The sequence below is a fragment of the Trachemys scripta genome, chromosome 7, assembly GCF_013100865.1.
Source record: "Trachemys scripta elegans isolate TJP31775 chromosome 7, CAS_Tse_1.0, whole genome shotgun sequence".
Classification (NCBI taxonomy): domain Eukaryota; kingdom Metazoa; phylum Chordata; order Testudines; family Emydidae; genus Trachemys; species Trachemys scripta.
The window spans coordinates 25,765,307-25,790,452 of record NC_048304.1 but is presented as its reverse complement, the minus strand read 5'-3'; the positions used below and the strand labels follow the sequence as shown (position 1 = coordinate 25,790,452).

Genomic DNA, 25,146 nt, shown 5'->3' with positions numbered 1-25,146 from the left:
TGTGGGGGGTGGTCACAGGGGTTACTCCCCTGACTCCCAGCTTCCCCCCCCCCACCAAAAAAAATTTCCCCATCAGTTGCTGTGGCCTGTCAGGGTAAGCAGCTGGAGCACCGGGATACTTTGTTTACTTAGGTTTACCTCCATGCCTGCGGATGCTCGAGATAAACAAACCATCTTGGCCCACCAGCGGCTTATCCTGATGGCCCGGGAGCCAAAGTTTGCTGACCCCTAAATTATAGGGTCGGCTTATGAACAGGTTATAAAAATTTTCCATTTTTACTTATCCATCTTGGGAAGGTTGGCTTATAAACGAACCGGCTTATGATCGAGTATATACGGTAATTTATTAGGTGAAACTCTCTAATCTGACATGTTTCCATGGACAGAATCATAGCTTATCACCATGGTATCTAAATCTTGATGAGATCAGCATTATTCATATTCATAACGAGAAGACCTTGGAGAATTAAGATACTGAAAGAAGCAAACAGAAAAATCTCTTTGCTATTACATTACCTTCTCAGAGAAAACTCATCTATTATAAGGCATTTATTGTGCCCTCTGCAAAAGCATTTTTCTGAAAGGTTTTTGTGATGAAGGAGAGAGAAAAGTGTGTGGTGGAGTGTAAGACCAAGAAAAAAAGGAGGTGCCTGTTTATAGAATTCTTGTTTTTGTGACAAAAAAGGGGAGGGGCGCAAAAGAACAACAAATTATCATGGTTATGATCAGCCTTAAGAAGGGACAAGAGTGAATAAACAAACAAACAACTACTGTAGTACCTATACCATAGAAAATTCCATAAAGGAGCAAACCAGCTTGCTCCAGCCAACCCCATATTCTATTTTTAGTACCTTCTTTTCCCTGTTACTCCAGAGTATGACAAAATCCAAAAAAACCTTTAACTTTGTTTTACTAATGCTGCAATTTTATCATGAGTGGGGTGGGGGTTACATCTTCCTACTTTTACTGTAATTGATCAGTTTATGCCCTGTGGCATAAAATTTAAGTCTTGTAAGAAATTTCTCACTTAATGCCTTGTAGCTATTTATGTTTTATCTGTTCACATAAGTCCTGAGTGCTGAAATCAAACATTTCTTTTTAGTCTCTACTCAAACAGCGTGTTGTAGCTAACGCTGTGGGAAAATTTCACATTACTGATTTTTTTTCATTCAGAATCAGAACATAAACCTCAGAAGTGCAAAATGTTCTGCGGAACACACATTTTTTTAAAAATTCCATTTTGGAAGAACTGAAATGAAATTTTTCAAGAATTTCCATTATGGGAAGCTGGCTCACCAGCTGGGCAGCCAGGCAGCCTAAGTCTCCAATCAGTCAAGCTCTAGGGGAACATAGTAGGCTGGGAAGACTACTAGGCAGGTAGATGTGGAATCAGGATAGCCAGGCTGCTAGGGAAGTGAGAAGACTGGCAGGAAGTCTGCCCAGCTAGTCAGCCTCCCTGGTTTCCATTCAGTTGAATCAGCATTTCAGACCGAAATCCATTCTGTCAGAAAAACTTCAACAAGCGTTAGTTGTGGCTAAATTTATGGACACTTGGTCTGACAATCTAACAACCGGAAAGAAGAGCATATGCAGCAGCGTTTCATTTGTGCAAGGGCTTGCCAGGGCTGAGCCCCAGCACCTCTAGGTGTGGCAGTTCATAGCCCCGGCACCTCTGGGCTTGTTGCATCAGTAATTAATGTAAAAAAATTGCTTGGGCCCCAGCACCTCTTTCATTACAAATTAAACACGGAGATGCAGTATCTCCTTCAAGCCTCAAGCTCTGTGGTTTATCTACACCAGCAGCATTCCAGATCTGGGACTGTTGGAATGCTGCTGGTATAGTTAAGCCGCAGAGCTTGGGGCTTGAATCACAAAGACAAAAGGTTTGGCTACAGTAAGATTAAGGAAGAAATATAATATTACTAGGACTAATTACTCCTCTGAGTTCTCCAAAAATATGGCATCAGTGATTGAAGTTAGGCCCTCCAAACTCTGTTACAGACTCAGGAATATATAGCAGGACTTTCTATACTGGATCAGACTATTAATCGGAATTAGTATACTACTTCCAACAGTTGCCAATACCTAATGCTTCAGAGGAAGGGGCATCTCTCCTCCCCCATTAATGACCCTACCTAACAGTGCAATCCTATATTTGGCCTGGGAGAAGAATTGGATTCCTTCTTTACTGGTCCCAGCAGTGTTAAGTTTTTGCCTTGAAGCATAAATTAAGAGCATTAATACAGGATTGTCCTGATTGTGCTGAGGAAAGTTGAAGTCGTAAGAAGCTGACTCTGCAGATTAGTTTCCAGTGATAATGACTCATATATCCCAGAACATTATGACAAAACTGTTGGTAGCATATTGCCTGACAGACAGACAGACACACACACACACACACACACACACACACAGAGTAAAATATAGAGCTGGACAAATAATTTGCAAGAAATAATTTATTCAAGGCATTTTGCCTCTTTCTGTTCATGAAATGTCAGCAAGCAAATCACTATTCCCAAATGTATTTGTAACTTAAAAGTATTCATCAAATTATTTCCGTGAATAACTCTTTAGAGTGTTCACAAGAAGCTCGATGTCAGTATTCAATATTTGAAACTGTAAATTCAATCTGTCTTGATCAGTTTTAATTGAACACACACATCACATGGTATGTTTCTATTCCCTCAATTGAGAAATAGAGCCTTTAGTTTCATGGGTTTTTTATGTCAATACTTGAGCATTTGATCATTGCTTTTTTTCCTTAAAAGATTTATTTTCTAAGGAGATAGTGTCACCTTAAGGTTAGGCCCAAAATTTAAGTCCTATAAAAGAAGGATATTACCAAACCTATTATGAATATACATGGTTTCATTATTAATTTCACAGAAAAGAGGTTTTTGTGATAAACATTCACTGATTATAAGCCCAACATGACAGCTATTGCAAGAGAGCCAAAAAGAAAAAATCCTTAGGAAAAAAGTGAAATACAAATAATGATAATTAAATAGCCAGTGTCTGTATAGATATTAAAAGTAGCGTGTAGAAAATATTCAGGTTCATCTTTAAAACAAGAGAAAAGGAAAACTCGTGCAATCAGAACAAGAAGAGTACTTTGCACTACACACACAAGCAGTTTGCTAGTAACATACCTGAAATATCAAAGCTGGATCAATATATAAAGATGGTTGTTTCTGCAAGTAAGGTAAAATCACAAATATTTTCATTCACTTAAGAACTTCCCATTTTTAAATACTTTTTGCTCTTGTCTCTGTGCTATTCAGACTTCAGCATGATTGTCACTAGTTTACAATGAAGATGAGCATTATGCCAAATTGGTAGGCAGATTCTGCCTAATTTACTCACACAGGTAGTCTCGCTAGTTTAAGTGGGACTTTGCATGAACAAGATTTGGCCCTGGTGTTGCGAAATACACAGTATTAGTTCTTAATACAAACAATGAATGCAAGCATGCCAAATATATTCAACCTCCTTTTAATGTTTTAGGTTATTTTAACCAATAGTAACCAATCTTACATGCTTATATGCCAAAGAGCATATTAAATTATTACAACACATATGCCAAACTCAGAGTGTAAGTGGGTGCAATTCCGTTAACAGCAATGGATTTCAATACACCTGCCTCACTCACTAGGTGACCCTGCCTCATTTATGTACATCATTCAACTGGTACACTGAATGAGGTAGGGAAAATAATAGTATTATCATGTAATGAAAGTCTATCATAATGCATATGCACGTGGAGACAGAGTTAAGGCTGCATTACACATTTCTGGACTTTTTAGTTTTTAGCGTGGTACTATTATATATTCTCAATTTAGTTTTTTAGTATGGAATATATAACAAAGTATACTGCAGTAAATAACCTAGCATTAACGTATCTTCTAACATTTAGAAAAACAAAAATATACTACTACTACTCATTGCTTTGTCAATAAAATAAAACTCGTTTCTGGTTTGCATACATAATTGTTGGTAAGACTTCACAGTAAAACAGTTTTCATGTCATGTCTTTCTGCAAAAATGGAAGATTTGAGATGGGTGATAGCTAGAGAAACTGTCCACACCAAAACATGGTTTCTTAAGCAAGAGTGTAACAACTGCTTCTTAAGAAAATCTGACACCTTGCCCTTTTTAAACAAGGCACTGACATTCCATTCCAATAAGGTCCTCAATACCTCATTGCTGCTTTTCACAAGAAAGAAGAAACATGGATCTAACATACAGGTTTTTGGTCCTGTACATCCTCAGTTCCTCCCACATGCACCACATAATAAAATGCAAATGCTGGATTTGTTCCCCAAAAACAGATTTAGCCACCATGGATACAGAGAACTCCGTCCAAATATGAGTAATTGTATATTACAAGTAACCTGACAACTCATTGCAGAAAGAAACACACGTCATCAGATGCAAATGATCCAATTTAACTAGATTAACCACCAGGAACAGTTCCACTGACTGGATCTTTGCAGAAAGCTACAAAGGAAGTGAAGAATATTTTCTTCAACTCCTGCACAGCCACAACATAGGATCTCAGAAACTCTATGTCACCAGCATTCTAGCTTTCTTCCCTTCCACTTCATTACTCATGTATCATCTACATTAGCACTGCAAGGACAAAGCTGAGGAAGAGGATGTGACGGACCATCTCTATCATTGGTTATGGAAACAGATCATTATAATATTTTAGCAAACAATCAATAAAGTCGTTTATCATCAAATCCAATCTGCATTTAATGCAGGACATACACAAAACAACTACGCCACTTTTTCAACCCTCTCAATTCACGCTGAACTACATAGCTAGCTGGACGATCTGGACTAATAACAGGCTTGTGGTATCATCCAATAACTGATGCCTATTATATTATTAACCAATGACCTTTCATTCAACAGAATAATTAGAGTAGGTTTACCATCCACCCACATCACAGACTCCTGTGAACATACCCTTAGCAAGGCAGGTGATACCAATATTACATGCTTCTGGCTTACATCTCATTCAGATAAACTATAACCTATACTAATTCAGTTATTCACTTAACATTTTGCTAGCATATCAAAATACCTCAGGTTTTCAGACTATATTTCAATGGCCTTCCTCCTAAAACAAGCCTTTTATGCCTGGGCATTATTTTAAGGAGGGAGAAGAAAAAGGCAGACTGTCCCTCTGCAAATTTCAGCCTGAAAAAGCTAACCAAAAAACCCTACCACCGTTTGTCTCCACCAACTTTCAGCCAGCTAGTGCAGAGCGAGGGGAAACAGCTAAGGGGAGTCTGAAGCTGCTGCTTTAGGTACCAATGCTCAGGAAATCCGCCCTGCTTTCCATTTCTGGGTGAGGATCAGCTAGCTGTTTATTTGATTTGCTCAGCTAACAGGAGGCAGCTGCAGACACTGCAGTGAAGTCTCCCACCACTAGCTGTTGCTGTGCTCCTTGTTGGGCAGGCAGGAGGCTACAGTTAGGGTTCTTGTTAAGAGGTGAACTCTCTCCTAGCCGTTTAGCCTTCCAGCTTCGAGTGGCTGAGGTCAGCAGAATGAGAAGGATGTTAGCCTGCTGAAGAGAAATCCAAGCTACTGGCTTTCTGCCTTCCCAACAGCTTCTGCTTTTCCTCCTCTGTGCCTGAGGGGACAGATAAGGGGATGGAAGAACAAAGGTGGAGAAAGGACAGAGGAACCTTGGGAAAAGGGGGGCTGAGAAATAACAGGGACAGATGGGAACCCCAACCAACGTTGCTAACTCTCTGTCTTCAGTATTTGTTTTCTTTAGTGAACCAACTGATGGAATCAGGAGACAACATAAGGATCTCAGGTTCCATTTAAAAAAAAATAACATTCTTGCCTTCCTGGTTGCAAATTACAGCCTGAAAATGTAAAATAAAGCACCCTAAGGCTCAACAACCACAAGGCAAATAAAAATAACTCAAAATGAATGTATTACTTAATAAACCTCTTAATTTGAACCCTGCCTCATGATCTTTGAACATTTGGGGTTGGCAATACTAGAACCCTGGAAACAATAGCCTATGGAGTCAGTGAATACTGACCTCCATCATATGACAGAAACATCTTGTACGCCATCCCATGTAGTGTGATTGATGCCAGGAAATAAAGAGCATGTCTATGTGCCATCCTTATTACAGACAGGAAACTTGGGGAGAAGAGACCCTTTAAGACCAAGGAGTAAATCTGGATAAGGAAGTTTGGGAGAACTATAAATCTTGAAGGAATGAGGGATAGAGTGGAACAGAGAGCTGCAGTTTCCTGGCTCTAGACAATCACTCTGTCCTCTGACCCATCTCGGCAGAACTGAGCTTTTGTGGAGAGGGAGGGGACAAGGGAGGTGATAGGTACAGGGGAAACTGAGGAGGAGCTAGGCACTTTGGAGAAGAAGGAAGAGAGTGGAAATGAGGAGTGGGAAGCTGTGTTTGAGGAAGCAGGCAGGGAGAATTAGAGGTCTGGAGAAGTCTGGAAATTTGGAAGGAAAAAGTGAGTAAGGAATTTTGAGACAAAGGGGGGTTGATATCTGGAAAGATAGGGCTAGGAAAAGAGAACATGGCAGTTTTGGCAAGCAGTTCTCGGTGGAGGGAAAGGAGAGATGGGGAAGAAAGAGAATTGGGGTGCAGAAGAGAAGAGACATGGGGAGTGTAGGGATTTGATGAAAAGAGGACAGATTAAAAGGCTCTGGGGAAAGGTAAAAGTGTCAGGTGAGGGAATTACAGACTCAGCAATGACCAGTGAGAGTGCTCATTACAAAAATCTTGCAGGTAAAAAGCACTGCTCTCAAGCCTTTTTCAATGGAAACAATACATTTCCGAGTATCCTGAGGAGCCTAAAGACAGGACTTTCTGACTTCAATGGCAGAAAAATTGTCAGAATACCTGTGACTCTGGGTACTTCCTCCAACCAAATGGAGAATGGGTTTGCGCATTTGCAGAAGAATCAAAATTTATTTTGCATCTTAACTTTTAGGGCCCTCTTTTTGTTGTTACTATTCTCACAGGTGCAACACATCAGTTTGACTATTTTTTAATTGATCTTATTCAACATTAAGTGTTCAAAATGATCATCCCAACAAAACACAGTCTCCTACTTTCTAATATGCTGTAGTCGATAAATTACTGCAAAAACTGTTCTTGTATCAGCTAATACATGGATTCCCAGACTGGAATCAACAGCAAGTTCTGCGTAAACTATATAGCAGTACATGGGACACTGCCCTGGGTATAACTTTTTTTCATTAGACATATAGGATATCCAAGCTAATAATTATCCATTAAAAAGGCAGCTCCTGTATTTACTTCAGCATTCAGACATGCTGTAGTCACTCACTTAAAAGTCAGTGGCAAAACTAAGGCCCTTAATTTGCTCTTCCTTTAAGACAGAAGTGAAAGGCCATCATTATTGTATTCAGGATGGTTTGCCAACTCTCACAATTTTATCATGAGTCTAATAATATTTGAGTTATTTCTTAAAGCCCCAACTTGTGCATTTACACAGTTTTGTGAAAATCTCAGCTTTGATTAAAATATTGTAGCCCATATGGTTGTGGAGAAATGTTACAAATTGTTACCCCTAAAGAGTCAAAACCCAGAAGGCAAATAAAAAGATGTCAACATAACTCTGGTTTAAAATTATGAGATTTAAAAAAATCTAATGGTCTTTTTTGAATGCCCGAATTGTAACTTTTGAATGTGTGATGTTGGCAATGCTATATATCAAACAAAGCAATCAAGCTTTGTCACAGCACTCTTCCCCTTAGATAAATTTCTGACCTGTCTCCAGTGTGAAAATGGTTTTAAGAGACAGGTAGGCAATATGGGAAGTGATCTTCAACAGAAAAATGATCTTTAAAAGGTTCTTATGAGAGGCAGATGAGAGGCAGATTTCAATTATTTGGTCAGAGACAGGCTATTATTTTTTCTTTTATGCCTGATCATTCTCTTTGGGCTTAGTACACCTGGAACTATGTACTGAATATTTATATTCCTTAATATTCAGCAATAGAATACTTGCTTTTACTAAGCCTCAAGCAAAAAAACAAAAAACAAAAAAAACCCTTTGTTGCCCCCATTGTACCTGAGTTTCTTTGTGCTTCCAGCAGGTTGCAAGGAGCCCAGCAATTTACAGATTGAGAAAAAGTGGCTTAAACACAATAATTAAATGTAATAATCAAAAGAACAGTGAATTATACAGAAACAGATAATGGCATAAATACCCAGAAGCCCTGTTAAAAAAAGCGGATATAAAAATATACCTTTCATTAATATTCATTTATCCACTCAGCTTTGACAGCAGTTAGTACAGTCAAATTTGGCAAATCACACACACAGTTTTGGGAAAGGAAGAATAGCTTTGTAATGCAAGAATTTCACATCCAAAAAATGAGTAATATGCAGCTCAGTGCTGAAGAGTCATTTATCTTTTAAGGTGGATGATAAGGTTGTTTTCAGGTTTTTGTCATTTATAATATTGTATCATATGGCAAGTGTGCAACATAAAAACACAGGGCTTATTCGGATTTTCTTTACACAAGATTTATACCACTGTAACTTCATAGACCTTAGTGGAGCTAGTCCAGATTTACATTAACATCCAACCAAAAGCAAGCCATTAGCGTGTATTCTTATTATCTGTGACAAAAGCTGGTGTGTGTGTGTCTTCTGCACTAATTCTTTAATAATAAATATATGAGCCAAACCTACTAACTCTTGCTTATGTGAGTAGCCTCATCAAAGGACTATACACAGGAGTAAGGGTTTGCAGGATTAGTCCTCTGGAGTTTTCTAATTACTAAAGCTAACAAAGTTTTCCTGAAATATACCCCAAGCTGTTCTGATAACTAAAATACTACAATGCATTGATTGTCCAACTTTTTTCTGTATGTTATTTAATTGACATGCCCTAGAATGTAGCCAAATTATCCTTGCAAAACTTCACTAAGCAGAACTTGTCTGCTTTTTGAAGGGACTACTAAGAACAGTAATATGAATGTGAAGAGGAGAACCACTAAAATGGAGGTTAGTAAAAGGAAAAAATGTTTACTATGCTTTAGTAGAATATGAAATTCTACTCTATGATTACAGGAAAACGGCCACTACTTTCTGTATGATCTAGTTGCTACGATCAGCAAAACCAGTTTATCAGCTTGCTCACTGCAAATCAGTCATCTTTCTAATACGGGGATGATTTATTGAGAAAATATGTGGAAAGGGAGAAATTATTTAATTTATCAATAATGGGTTTGGAAAAAGATGAATTATTTGATCTTTCTGGAGACAAAGAATATTTTTATACCTTTCCCGGAATGCTATTCTCACATTTGTGAAATTGCAGGCCTTAGCTTTTCACCAAAAAGGGGTATTAGTCAAAATGCAAAACTGTATGTGCAGTTACTATGAATAAGATGTTACAAAAGCGAATGGTAGCTACATTTATTTTGGGGAAGTTCTATGGCCTGAGTTATACAAGAGGCCAGACTAACTGATCACAATGATCCCTTCTGGCCTTGGAATCAAGGAATCTAAAAAAACTTTTACAGAGCTATAAAATTTAGAAATGTTTGCGGGTGGAGGAGGGGAGGGAATACTGATTATTCCCTTGCTTTACACAAAAATAAATTCAATAAAAGCTACAGCTCATTTCTTGTTTTTATATTAACTGGTATTAACTGAGTTCAAACTAAAAGATTACGTATTGGCAAGCATGCAAAGTCCATACCTTCATCTCTATAACTGTCTGAAGAGCTTTTGTCTTTGCTGGTTCAGGCTGAAGTTGGGTTCTTCTGTGTAGTTCCTGTGGAGGGACACGATAAAAATAAGCTTGACGACTCATCTTTCCATTATTTTGTCTCTCATATAAATATAGCACAGTCCACAGCAAATTAAAAGTCTGATGTTCAGAAGTGCACAAGTCCAAATGCTACAGGTGCATCTTTCTTATGATCCCTCCAGCATCACTGCAGTCTCTATCTTATATTACAGTCAACGCTGTCGGCACATGCGCTATTTCTGAAACCTCTATCAATAATTAACGTCAACTGTGACAAAGCCAGCAAGTAATTTCTTAGTCCAAATACAACACTGCTGCTTTTGCCCAGACATCAAATCATAATTCATTCAATTATAGTACACTGTGTTGCTAATTCAAAAACTAAGAAAAATAAATGTCATTTAAAATCTTTTACTGAAGTTCTCTGCTTAGAGTTTTTCTACCAATATTTGAAGCAAGCAATTTAAAACCATTACATTCAAATTTGACATTTTAAGAATAGCAATTATATAATGGGTTGATGCAGCACCATCTACAGTAGCTTTTGCATTCCAGTTTTTATGTATCACAGTATGATATTTTTCACAGTTTAATCTACAGGTAATAAAAATATAGAGGTTACAATTGCTACACAAAGATGTACAATTAACAAAAGCAAACATCAGCCACTCTTCAAAGCTGAAGACTGAGGGTAGATAGACAACATTGAGAACTGTGTACAAACCATTAATTGAAAAATATTTTAATATCTATTCAAAGTACTGCTTCTGATGCCGATGTGAATGTTTCTCACATACTGTAGGTGACTGTAAATTCCATGGTATTCCATATGTGGTTATTTTATAGTCTCTGTCCATGTCTCCTTCACACACATGTGCACAGTTAGAACAAAACGGGTTTCAGATGTGGTACTCTAGGGTTCTCATAGGATCTGCTGGAATTCAGAATTATCTGTGTAAAGCCTATTGTTTTCTGGCCCTCTCAGCCCCACTGACCTACATGAAAATTGCAATGCCACAGGACATTGCCACCAAACCTTCCCACAACGAGTTTCAGAGCTATGAAGGGGGAGGTGACTAAAATAATGTTGATGGGTTCAGAATTAGCTTACTTGATGATTCCTTGCAGGATTAGTGGGAACTATACTATGGACAGTCGCTGTCTCCCGCAAGTCCTAACTTGTCCATTCCCAACCTTATTCCCATCCAAAAAGCTCAATTTCTGCAGAGATACAACTTCAAGTATGGAGGGCAAATGATGCTGTGGATGTGTCATCTTCCCTCCTGACCTCTTCCTTCATTCAGATCAAGCAATTTACCATCCCTATCTCGTTGGGTCTCCATTCTTTCTGGTGAGACTTCAAAGGCCCAAATTTTGGATTTTAATTAGGTAATCCTGTATTCATGTTTCTTCTTTATAAGCCCAAATAAAGATGCCTAAGAGACCCTCAAACTATATCTCTAAGCAATTGCTTTTGATGTTGTAAACTAGTCCCTTTAAAACCAAACACTAGAAATAGAGGGAACACATTCCTTAGGGTATGTCTACACTACAAAATTAGGTTGATTTTATAGAAGTTGATTTTTAGAAATCGATTTTATACAGTCAATTTTGTCTGTCCCCACTAAGCGCATTGAGTCGACGGAGTGCGTCCTCATTACAGTGACTAGCATCGACTCATGGAGTGATGCAATGTGGAAGCTATCCCACAGTTCCCGCAGTCTCCGCTGCCCATTGGAATTATGGGTTAAACTCCCAATGCCTGATGGGGCAAAAACATTGTTCCAGGTGGTTTTGGGTATATGTCATCACTCTCCCCTCCCTTCCTCCCTCCATGAAAGCAACTGCAGACAATCACTTTGCGCCTTTTTGCTCGAGATACCTGTGCAGACGCCATAGCATGGAGACCACTCAGCTCACCACTGCTGTTGCGAGCATTGTAAACACCTCATGCATTATACTGCAGTATGTGCAGAACCTGGTTAAGAGACAGCAGCACAAGAACGATTGTGAGGAGGACATGGACACAGACGTTCCTGAAAGCACGGGCTGTGGCAATTGGGACATCATGGCGGCAGTGGGGCTGGTTGATACAGTGGAATACCAATTCTGGGCCCAGCAAACAAGCACAGACTGGTGGGACCGCATAGTGCTGCAGGTATGGGATGATTCCCAGTGGCTGCGAAACTTTCGCATGCGTAAGGCCACTTTCCTGGAACTCTGTGAGTTGCTTTCCCCGACCCCGAAGCACAGGAATACCAAGATGAGAGCTGCCTTGACTGTTGAGAAGCAAGTGGCAATAGCACTGTGGAAGCTTGCAACGCCTGACTGCTACCTGTCAATTGGGAATCAATTTGGAATGGGCAAATTTACTGTGGGGACAGCTGTGATTCAAGTAGCCAATGCAATCACTGATATTCTGCTATCAAGGGTAGTGACTCTGGGAAATGTGCAGGTCATAGTGTATGGCTTTGCTGCAATGGGGTTCCCTAACTGTGGTGGGGCGATAGACGGAACGCATATCCCTATCTTGGCACTGGACCACCTTGCCAACCAGTACATAAACCGCCAGGGATATTTCTCAATGATGCTGCAAGCGCTGGTGGATCACACGGGACGTTTCACCTATATCAACATGGGATGGCTGGGAAATGTGCATGACTGGGCTGTTTGAGCAGCTGCAAGAAGGGATTTACTTCCCAGACCAGAAAATTACTGTTGGGGATGTTGAAATGCCAATAGTTATCCTTGGAGACCCAGCCTACCCCTTGCTCCCATGGCTCATGAAGCCATACCCAGGCAGCCTGCACAGTAGTAAGGAGTAGTTCAACTATAGGCTGAGCAAGTGCAGAATGGTGGTAGAATGTGCCTTTGGAAGTTTAAAAGTTCACTGGTGCTGTTTGCTGACTAGGTTAAACCTTCTGTTGCTTGGGCCATCCTCTGGAGTGGAGTGGCTGGGTGCCCAGAGCCTGCCTTCCCTCCCTCCCCCCAAGTATTCTTGGGCATCTGGGTGAGGAGGATATGGAACTTGGGGAGGAGGGCAGGTGGTTGTACAGTGGATGTAGCAGCGGTCTGTACTCTTGTTGGCTTTCCTGCAGCTGCAGCAGATGCCTGAGCATGTCCGTTTGCTCCCTCATTAGCCTCAGCATTGCATCCTGCCTCTTCTCATCACGGTCACTTAATGCTTTCCTGGACTCTGCCACTGAATGCCTCCATGCATTCAGCTGTGCCCTATCAGTGCGGGAGGAATGCATGAGCTCGGAAAACAAGTCATCGCGAGTGCGTTTTTTTCGCCTTCTAATCTGCGATAACCTAGGGATGGAGATGATAGGGGGAGCATAGAAACATTTGCACCTGCGCAGGGATAAAAAGTGAGTAAAATTTAAGATGATACATTTCTGAGAACAAAAGGGAGTCTCTTTCACAGTGAATCAAGCAATTCACAGCAGACAGCACATGTGCTTTAGGTACAAGGTCGCATTTTGCCTTTTATATTGAGCGCCTGCCGGTATGGTGACACATCACAACAGAATTTGGTTTCCAGGCAGCCATGATAAGCCAAAGGCTACGCAGGTTTGGCTTCTAACACCTTGATAACATGTGGGAATGTTTTCAAACTGCAGCGCCATCCTTTCCCATAGCAAGCAATGCTGGTTGGGTTTGCCATTTAAAAGGAGGGGCTGTGGTTTTCGGGTGGACGTGCAGCCCAAACCTCCCCCAACCCCTCCGTATGGCTATTTGGGATGATCCCTTCACTCCTCCCTCCACCATGTGGCTATTCTCAGGGAAAACTGGCACTAAATTTAGTAACTTTATTCATGAAGAACATCAGTCTAATAGTGGTGCTTTGGTCCTTCATGCCTACATGGATGAACTCTCATTTTTGTCTCCAGTGGAGATGGAGAGATTTGCAGAAGAATTTCTTGCTTTGTCATTCAGTGAAAATGAGAAAAATGCAGCCTACTATGCTTTAGCCATAGTACATGGTGCAGCTGCCTATTTGCCAGACTTCCTGGATTATTTTGCTTTTAATTTCCCTAACACTCCAGTGAAAATGGAAATTCTGGGCAAGGAGGACATAGAAATGATGACTATTTCAAATTTTCATACTCAGACTGTATTTAAGCTCCTGAAGGTGTTCCTGGCTTTATTGATTTTGTTCCGGATGTCCTGGCTTGTTCCGCCGTCCTGGCTGATGGTGCTGCCTGAGTACGTGAGTGTTTCTACAATGAGTGAAGATCTGGTCTGTGTATCCACACCCTTTCTGAAAACCAGCTTGCTCTTTTCTGAGAACACTATCAAGTGTCTCCGATATACGCTGGACTATGATCTTACACAATACTTTGCTTGGCACAGATAAAAGTGTGATACCACGCCAGTTATTACAATTACTGAGAGTTCCTTTCTTTGGTATCTTCGCTATAACACCATTGGTCCACTCATCTGGCACTCTTTCCCTTTCCCAGACTGATGTAAGTAGAGGGGCCAGGATAGATAGCAAGTTAAAGTATGGGCTCGATGAATGGACTATAAGGTGGATAGAAAGCTGGCTAGATTGTTGGGATCAACGGGTAGTGATCAATGGCTTGATGTCTAGTTGGTAGCCAGTATCAAGCGGAGTGCCCCCAGGGTTGGTCCTGGTGCCAGTTTTGTTCAATATCTTTATTAATGATCTGGATGATTGCACTCTCAGCAAGTTCGTGGATAACACTAAGCTGGGGGGAGAGATAGATACACTTTAGCCAAGCGCAAATAGCCTAGCATGAACAGGGTCCTTTTACTGTTCCCTTACAAAAATTCTCCTACTTCAACCAGGTGACCATGAATGCTATCACTCTCCTGAGACTAACACAGAAAGATATAGACCGAATGTTGCTTGAATGCGACCAAAACCCAGGACCATTCGCTGCCATGCTTTGTGCTGCAATGCTTCCAGACTACTTGCTACTGGCTTGGCGTGGTAAAGTGTCCTACCGTGGAGGACGAAATAAGGCAGCCCTCCCCAGAAACCTTCTGCAAAGGCTTTCAGAGTATCTCCAGGAGAGCTTCATGGAGATGTCCCTGGAGGATTCCCGCTCTGTCCCCAGACATGTTAACCGACTTTTCCAGTAGCTGTACTGGCCGCGAATGCATCCCAAGTCTTCAGGGCAAATCAAACATTAAACACTATTGCTTTTAAACCCTGAACTGTAGTTACAAATGTGCACTCACCAGAGGGGCCTTGTCTGCCTTCAGGGTCGGGGATCCCGCCCTGGGAGGGTATTGGCTCCAGGGTGATGAAAATGTCCTGGCTGCCAGGGAGAATGAATTCACCGCTTGCCAGCTGCGCATTCTCCTCCACCTGCTCCTCCTCATCCACAAAATCCTCCTCCGTGTTGCATGAGACTCCCCCCTTGCAGGTGTCTACGGACAGTGGTGGGGTAGTGGTAGGGTCCCCCCCCAGAATGCCATCCAGCTGATCATAGAAGCGTCATGTATGGGGCTCTGACCCAGAGTGACCGTTTGTCTTCTTTGTCTTTTGGTAGGCTTGCCTGAGCTCCTTGACTCTCACGCAGCACTGCTGTGTGTCCCTGTTGTAGCCTCTGTCCATCATGCCCTGTGCAATTTTGGCATATCTATTAGCATTTCTTCTTTTTTTAATCAGAGTTCTGCCTGCACAGATTCTTCTCCCCATACAGCAATCAGATCCAGTGTCTCCCGTTCGCTCCATGCTGCAGCTCATTTGTGATTCTGGGAGGACTGAATGGTCACCTGTGCTGCTGAGCGTGCCATGCTGACCGAACAGGAAATGAAATTCAAAAGTTCCCAGGGCTTTTCCTGTGTACCTAGCTAGTGCATTGGTGTTGAAAGTGCTGTCCAGAGCAGTCACATTGGAGCACGCTGGGATAGCTCCTAGAGGCCAATAATGTCGATTTGTGTCCGCACTACCCCAAAAATCGACCCAGCAAGGTCGATTTTAGCACCACTCCCCTTGCCAGGAAGGAGTACAGAAATCAATTTTAAGCGCCCTTTAGGTCGACGGAACGGGGTTGCTTGTGTAGACACATTCATTATAAAAATAGATCTAATGTGGCTAAATTCAACCAAACCTGTAGTGTAGACCAGGGCTTTGAGTGCCTCAAGCACTTGGAGAGCTAATGAAGTACATTTTCAGGGGGAAAAAGTTTCTCTGTAACTGTCAATCGGACTTCAAATGACTTGGAGACTGTTTCATAATGTGGACAGTATAAGATCAACATCCAAGTCTTTAATAAAATTTGGCACCAAATGCTGCTCTCAGTTATATCACTGCAACTCCATTTCATGCTGTCTTCCATATTGCTCCTTATGAATGGGCAAATCTCCCTCTCAAAACCCATAAAGCCATCTCCTGTCATCATTCAGTTTCCTCCTCAAAACCCATCTCTTTCCATAATGCATACAGTAAAGGACAACCTGATAAGGGCTCAGCAGGTGGAGAGCTGTGATTATTACTACTAACCAGCTAAGTATTGGGCAAATCCCACTGTCTCAGACAAACAGGAAGAAAGAAATGATGTAACAGATGTGTTTTAATTAGGCCACAACTTTATTCACTTAACCTATCTGGCAGTAAATAATACAATGCAGGTCATCACTCTTTCCTTAATCTTTTTTACCTATTTAGGAGGGCTGCCAACAGCAATCCCCCTTCCCAACCTAGTCCCACCTCACTTCTTGACCCCACTGCCCTCCCCTCATATGGGGGGGTGGGGTGTCTGGGGAAAAAACAAGGTTATCTCTTCATTGTACCAGACATTAGGAGCCCCAACACCCTCTTTTCCAGCTTCCTTAGGGCTTACCTTCCCTTAAATCCACTTCCAACTCCTGCTAATCAGTGAACTATATATCCTCTCTAATGAGTACCTGCACCGGACACCTGCCACATCTGCTACCTACTAAGTTGTGACATCTTAAACTCCTTACCTACCTCATCAGTTCCTGACCTATGGGAAAGATGGGGGGAAAAACACGCTGCCCCTGCTAATCTGGCAGAGATGGAAAAATTCCTTCCCAGCCCACACCCCCACAAAAAAAGAAAAGATAAAAAGCAACTAGCACAATTCCAATGACAGATCATTAAAAACAGTCTACTTTCACCCCATGGGTGAGCTGGTGGGTGCTGCTGATTGTGACTAATGAGAGAGTTCTTCCTGAATATACAAATACCTTTCCTTTCTCCCACCTGGTCCAGCCACTTACTATTCCCCCTTTGGCTCCACTCAGGTAAATCCCGTTCCCCTCCCTGTAATCCAAATGCAGTAGGATCCCTATCCCTTTTTTTGCTGCTGCTGCCCAGACAATGACCAACAGCATTCAATTGCAGTGAGCATATTATATTTATCTCATCTTCCCCATCCCACTCCGGCACATATATTAGTCTCATCCACCCGTTACAAACCCTTCCCTTTTAGAGTACATCTACGCTGCAATTAAAGACTCACAGCATGGCTGCAACTGGCCCAGGTCATCTGACTTAGGCTTGTGGGCTATAAAGTTGAAGTGTAGACATTTGGGCTCAGACTGGCATCCGGCTCAGACTCCAGACTCAGTGCCACAGAGTTTTTTATTATACTGTAGACCTACCCTTACAGGTTAAGCTTTTGTGATCAGGGGCTGTCATTTATTATATCTTTACGCACAATGGAATCCAACCAAGTTGCAATTTTTAGTTGCTACCACAATATAACTGTTAAATAAAAATAACTGATTTGGCTCATGATATTAAATCAATTACTACAGTATTTTAAGACATCTCTAAAAAACACATCCTGAAGAATTCAGGATTTAATATTTTAAATATCTATACAAACAACTAAAAAAAAGGAAAGCCAATTAGTTATGAGTTTTCCATGTAAGTGAGCAAAGATTCTTTAAACAACATTAACTAAATGATTGCATACAAAGGAAGATGCCAATAATTAATACAATAAAAGCTCTTCTTAGACAAAAGAAAAAAATTATTTAGCAAAAAGGAACTTTTCCAGCAAACTGTTTACGAGAAATGCACTTTCCCTCAGCTTCCTGGCTAACTGTATTTCCTAACACTGCTATGCCTGTATGTGATGTTATATCTCTACAAGACAATAACTCAGCAATCTACATGTAAATAGCATGTGAATGAATAAATCAATACAATTTTCCAAAAATCTTAATTTTTACAATCAAAGAAGCATTTTATACTTAAAGCATACAGGAAAAGTAGTATGTGGCAGGACTGAATTTCATGAGATTTATCCAGAAGCATTCATCTTTGACAGTCCATATATCTTTGGCTAAAGGGAAGGAAATGATGTCTGTTTCCATAGATAATACATGCAGTTCTATTCATGCTTATGATCAGTTTGTATGACCTTAGGAACAGTTTAGTATTAAAGTTACAGTTAGGACATTGGTATGCTGAGAACTGCCTATCACACTGACCAATATTGTCTCATTGTTTCCTTTAAATCTCCCTCTGTCTGTATCCATCTGTTGTCTCTTGTTGTATAGTTTGTGACAGGAACGGTCTTTTTGTTGTTGTGTATGCACAGTGCCTAGTACAATTGGGTCCTAGTCCATGACTAAGATTTCTAAGTGCCAAGGTCAATACAAATAATAAATATTAATAAAATAATACATACTTCTTGATAATCACATAGGAGTTGGATTTACTATGACTGGCTTGTCTTATTCCACCACTTTCCCCAAACCCCATGGCTTCCATAGAAGGAAGGCATGATAGACGTCCAAACATACCATTCAAAAATTCTTACTTCTGGCCTGCAGAATCCCACTGACCAATGTCATACAATGCATCTTGCTGCAATGCCACCAGTACCAGAAATTGCATTGGCCATAAGGGCTCTGGTAATTAAGGATAGCATGTAGTGCCACAAACAGTATTGTGTTTTTTAGAACTTTTTAAAATTTCTAAAAATTTTAAAACTGCCAATTTGGGGGCCCACTATGGTGCACAACACCAGTGAATTTCTAGTACCTGCCCTAAAAGTATTTTTTTAAAGGTGCATTTAGAATAAAGCAATTAATGAATGCCCCTTTACCCTTTCTGTTCTGAGCATTTAGCACAAAACTAATTTTTCAAAAGAAAGAAATAAAACCTTTACAAGTCACCTTCAGTGATGAAATCTCTCAATCACTAACTGATTGTTTCAGCAGACAGTTGAAAACAAAAAATTAATTAAATGTCAACCTCACAATGGATTTAAACACTAAGTGAATGTCCTGGATTTGTCATCTTCTTCTTCTGTGGAAATTGGTGGGGGGGAGAGGGGGGAAGAAAGCTGGCCAATCAACTCCCTATCTGATCAACAAAAATTACAGCTAATTTTCAGACTTGACACTGTTCCCAAAGGGCATATATAAAGTGAGTTGGAGTATGAACAGAATTCCATAGATTACCCAGGGAAACAAACCAGAGTTCCACCCCTTTAGCCAAAGATGAATAGACTGCCAACGATGAGTATTCCTAGATGTCTATCATAGCATAAAGCCTTGCCTCATAATACTCTTCCTGTTAGCTTTATGAATCAATCTGATGCAGGCTGACTTAAAAGCTTTTATTCTCTAGCCCTGCTGGTAAAATGCAGCAGACTTTGGGATTCTGGAGAAGATCAGAAAATGACTCCCCGTTTATTATTTTGTGTGGGTTTTCTTCCAATCAGGTTCAAACATTTGGGGATATCACAAGGCTCAGTTCTTGAATTTATGTTGTTCGGTGTACAATTTTTTTCTATAGGGAAATTGATTCAGGGACATGTTGATATCACTTTATGTGCATAATATATTGTTTTTCTAACTGAGATCATCTAAGGTGCTTTATAATTTGATTAAACAGTTACCTAAGTGACATTCTGAATATGCAGTTACTATAATATAAGGAAACCACATTTTTCCACATTGTCTTTTTTTTAATTGATGCTGTTTTTGTCTTTTGAAATTCCTTTTATTAAAAGAACCAGGGCGCCTTCTAGAACTTTTTTAAATAAGGTAGTTTTTGATCCTGAAATTTTTGCCTGAAGCTCCTTTTGCTTACATTACAAAATCTTTAAACGATCCCCTGTAACTAGCAAGGCTTCTACAAATAACCTTGGGGGCATGTTCAGTTATTAATTTATGCTTTCATTATATCCCATCTGAAGTCTGGATTGTTGCAATTCCTAGCTCTTTCTGGTTAATTACTTCGTATGTACAATTTAACCAGAATTCTGCAGACTGAAAAACGATTCTCTCAAGAGCTATACAGAATACTGCATACTAGTACAGAGATAGCATGATGGTGCCTTGTCATTATGGTGATAAGCATACCAAAAATAGATCTTTTCTTTAGCATCCATGGAGGTTTTAGATTTACTATAACTTTTTAGGGTATATGGGGCCTAAACCCAAACTAACTGGTTGCCCACTTCTTCCTCCACATGTATTTCTGCAGCGTTGGATTTGAATACTGGAATGGAACCCAAACCCAAAGTACTAGTTTCTTGGTTACCTTATTCCTTATAGTGGTGTCTCCCACACTAGAAATGTCCTTTGTACAAGGCATAGGAGAACTTGTAAGATCTGCTGTTCAGTACTTACATGGTCTCCATTATTGCAGAGGAGCACCTCACAATTTATCATCCCAACCGATCAGAGATAGGAAAGCGCTATTATTATTTTTCAGATGGGGAACTGAGACACAGAATTTAAGTGACCTGCCAAAGGCAACGCAACAAGTTTATGGCTAGTCTTGTGAGGATTCAATTTTTATCAGTTAAATGCCAGTAAACATTCATTTCACATACACACACAAAAACAGATGAAAAAATATTTACATAGATAATAATGGCAATTTACAGATAGGCAAAGTAAGAAAAATGCTGCCTGAGAACTTTAGAGTTTGAGTTAAGATATTTACTTTGTATATTTTGATGTGATGTTGACAATTTGCTTAACAATTATAAAGCTTTGATTTTTTGAATCTCAACATCTACTGTCTTTATGTCTGCTCCCCGCTATTTTCTGACATACCCTATAATTTCCCACACTAGTGAAAAAAAATGAAAAAAATGCTTAAATATAAACATCTATATTATTCCTCAGAATTAAAACTCAAATTCTGCCAAGCCTATTTATGGCAGAGTGGGGGCAGGCTAACATCTGGACCATCCTTCCTCTCTTTCTATCCCTATGACAAAGGTACATCTGTAGCTGTGGGTAAAGCAATGGGTGATTCCTTGAAAGCCAACCAGTTTCAATCCTTGATCCCGCTGATGTCCCAGGAGGCTGAAGGCTCAAGCAGCAGCAACTCAGAGGCCCAAACTTTTCTCCTCTGATCCAATGATAAGCTTAAAAAAGGGTGGTGAAGCACTAGAATGGGTTACCTAGGGAGGTGGTGGAATCTCCTTCCTTAGAGGTTTTTAAGTTCAGGCTTGACAAAGCCCTGGCTGGGATGATTTAGTTGGGAATTGGTCCTGCTTTGAGCAGGGGGTTGGACTAGATGACCTCCTGAGGTCCTTTCCAACCCTGATATTCTATGATTCTATGATAAAAGAGTATGTGATCCAGCCCCAGGAGGTTAACAGGGGATGCCCCTCTCTCCAAGCAGCACATAACCTTCTGCAGAGTAGGAAAGAGGCAGGAGGAGCCACAAGACAAGAACAGGAAAAAAAGTAAAATAGAGAAAAAATAGAGATTGTTAAGAAGGAACTGAGGCAGATAACCAGAGGAAAATTAAAATGGGCAGATGAAAGATGGCAATGACTAGGCTAAATTAGACACAGGAGAGGCCTCACAGTAAACATAGTTTCTAATATTCCCAGGTAAAACAGGCAAATCTGCAAGTCACAGCAAGTTGTGGCATAAGAACAACTAGTGCTTTCCAACACCTCCACAAAGCAGATGGTTTCCACTCTTCTGGTGAACAAGAGCATTGTATTGCCCCTACACGATCAGCCTGTCTGAACTTTAAAATTTGAGATCAGCAATATTTTAACATTCTGATCAATTATTTCATTTAAATAAAAGCATAGGCACTTAACTAAATTGTCAACTCAACTGTAGTGTCCTCCAGCCAAAAACACCATTACAAAGATAGATCAAATTCTATTAAACCAGAATCCTAAAAAAATTCTGTAACGTAAGAAAGTTACATTATTCTTAATTTATCAGCAAACCCTCCCCCCTCATCTCTTCCCCTTTTCCCCCCACCAAAACACAAAATAAAATACAGGCATGAAACACTTGAGATAAAATTACGATCAAACACATTTTATCTTTCTGACACAACCATGAATTGACAACACTGACATATTCCATGCCAGGCTACAGCAGCTAGGAAATAAAACAGCATTTTTGTTAGGTGGGATTCCACATTATCTTGCCACTAACCTTCTGCTAGAGGCCCTCCATCACATGGAGGAAATAGCTGAAGGATATTTGTTATGTCAATTGTATATTAATTCAGTTATTTAGTGTAATAAGACATGGGATAATTGGTACTGGAATTGGGAGGATAGCAATTACGCAAATTCGCATTCTATAATCTTCATTGGGGTATTCCAGGACAGGGGTTTGGGTCAGAGGGCAACATCCATTTTAGCACATTTTCCACCCTTCTCTCCTCCATATGCACCTTTATGCTTCTTCCATTTGTACTCTGTGTGCCCAGTTTCAATTTGGACAGAAGATGGGTGAATGATTCCACCTTTGTCCCTCAAATGGGGGGAAAATGGTGCTGGAAAAACAAAGAGGGAACTGAATATGAATCAGAGCGCAAATTATCATATGTCCCTTACCCAACACATATGGCGTCCAGAACTTTTAAGCTTGTTGAAAAATATGCTAGCATTCTTATTAACATTTTTAATTGGTTTTAACAGATAATATGCACTAAACTTTAAGGGTACTGTATATCTTTTTGCATAGTTCACTGTTGCAAACTACACACATCAAATATAAGATTTTTAGCAAAATTGGCATTGCAGATAGCCTGCACAGAGCCACAGGAAAATGATGGCTACAGCAGTATGGAAGCCAGAAATCTGTACATTTCTGATAAACTGTGACTATTAGCAATGGTTTTTTTCTTTTCTTTTTTTCTAAAAAGGAATTTTATCATAGATTCACAATATTGCAGGTTTATAGTTTAGAATTTGCCAATATCAATGTTTGCATTTAATTTTTGTCATTGTTTTCCTATCATGCTAGCATAAAATCTGGTGTACCTTGTGCTTCCTTGTTTGTATTCACTTTGGATCAATTAAGTATATACCCTAGAATCGTTTGATTTTCTTGGTTTCTTATTCTCTTTTTTTCCTTTTTTTTCCCTAACCAAGGGCACGTTACCTATATTTGTTTAAAACACCATTAGTTCAGGCTATATATGATTTATCCAGCAGAGCTCCTTCAAAAAATGATGCCAAACCTAGATCCCAAAAAGGGGCCATCAGAGAAGCTAGTGAACTATTTACAATTTAACTCCAATGCTGGATGATGTGGAGAATTGACTGATTTGTGAAGAAAAAGTTCTGTGGTGACAATAATTGAACACTTCTAGAAACATGGGACCTTTCAGCATCTGTCATGACCACAACGGGGATACATCAAGTTTCACCCATTCTCTCCTTTGACAGGAAAAGTGAAGCCACTATTCCTCTAACATTATCCCCCTCCCCATGAATCACATCCCTCAGTTTTAGACAGCTGACCTATTCTATTCTTTTCCGATCCAGATAGCATAATAGAGGAATTTTATAGTATAAGAGTTTGGGATGTTTTTGTTGGTTTTTTTTTTTGGGGGGGGGGGGGAATCAAACACTGAATCTTGGGTGTTTCAGTTGGTGAAAAAGGATACAATAAAATATCTTTGCACAGCCTCACTCCTAGAGTTGTTTGAACTAGATTTGTTCATAAGTATGAAGTGCTAGGTGGTTGGATATGGCTTCTCCATTTATATTTTGAAAGTCAATGTCTCTCCTGTTAAGGGTTTGCTTTTCAGCCATTCTTTTTGCTTGGTTTTCAGTTATGTCAACCATATGGGCTAAACAGAATGCTTAGAATTATTTCTCTATACTTATTATCTTAAACTTAATATATAGCCAGTGCCGTGTTTTATTTCATTTCTACTTATTAGGTTAAATTATTAAAAATAATTTACCAAGTGTTATCATAGTAGAGCATTTGAGGCATTGCAGATTCTTAGAATATTATAATAATTCTTTTCCCAATTCTTAGAATATTAAGTAATACAGTATCTCATATACTTTGATTTGGTAAACATTGACTTTTTAAGGAGTACCACTGTATGAGATTATAATTTTTTAAGAGTAGTCATTATGTAGGGATATAAAAGAAGGTACTAACAGTGATTCCCCCAAGTGACAGTGACACCCTCATAATTTGTCCCCCACACTTTAAAATCCAACAGTTTCACCAAGTACAAAAATCTCTTGGGTCTTCTGTAAGCTACTGTCTGTAGAAACCACTGATTATATCTATCCTGTGAAAGGTACTTTATTACTATGTAAAACTTACAAACAAGTTAATTGACTTTGTTCTTGAAGTAATTGATACAATGTAAACAAACACTATAAGTTGTTAAGTGACTTTCACTTCATTCAACGGCTCCTAGGACAGACCCCCACCCTCTGTGATTAAAGGGCCGGGAGTCTCAAATGAATTAGCACACACCCCAAAAGTGGTGGAGACAGTAAATTAAAATATGGTTAAGATATGGAATGTATGTTGATTAATGTTTGATGTACATAAGTGGTTAGGGAGGTGCCAGCCTAGAAAGGGAGTATCCATCGGCCGAAGAATGTGTCAAGTAGGACCACCAAACAACCCCCGGAGGGTAAACTGGGATCCACCCCATCACCTGGAAGGATGAGAAACACGAACTTTGGACAGTGTGGAGCCACCAGGAATGTGCCACTTTGGACAGGAATGTGCCATCTGCTGATTGAGTCAGCAACAGCAGAATGAAACAGCTCCCATAGACTAACATAGGGATTAAATCCTATAAGAATGGACTCTCAGGACTGATGACTTTGAGTCTCTGGTTCTGCTGCCAGCCTCCAGGTGCATCGGCTCCATCCTCATGACCAAGATACCTGGCCAGTAACTTGGCATGAGCAACTTCTAGGCTGGTAACTATAACACCTATACAGAACTTGAATGAATGATTGTGTGAATGAATCTCTCTCTCTCTCTCTATATATATATATGTATGTGTGTGTGTATAAGAAATAAGTAGTCAAACAACGTTGTTTACTTTTATCTTTTGCTTTATCAGTATATTTACAATAAATGTGGCATCTTTGCCTTATCCCTCTTAATAAGATCCTGCTGGTTTTTATT

The 25,146-nt window shown here is 39.9% G+C and overlaps 1 protein-coding gene across 6 annotated transcripts in view; it reads right to left on the bottom strand.

Moving 5' to 3' along the window:
- ERC2 (ELKS/RAB6-interacting/CAST family member 2) overlaps nt 1-25,146 on the bottom strand; it is an 840,163-nt gene that overhangs the window by 621,089 nt on the left and 193,928 nt on the right. For all 6 annotated transcript variants that reach the window (XR_004646570.1, XR_004646571.1, XR_004646572.1 and 3 more), the window contains exon 4: nt 9,739-9,813. Coding sequence is in view for 1 of the 6 variants with exons in the window: in XM_034777024.1 (XP_034632915.1) it covers nt 9,739-9,813 (75 nt within the window). In the remaining 5 variants the exon portion in view is untranslated. The remainder of the gene's footprint in view (nt 1-9,738; nt 9,814-25,146) is intronic.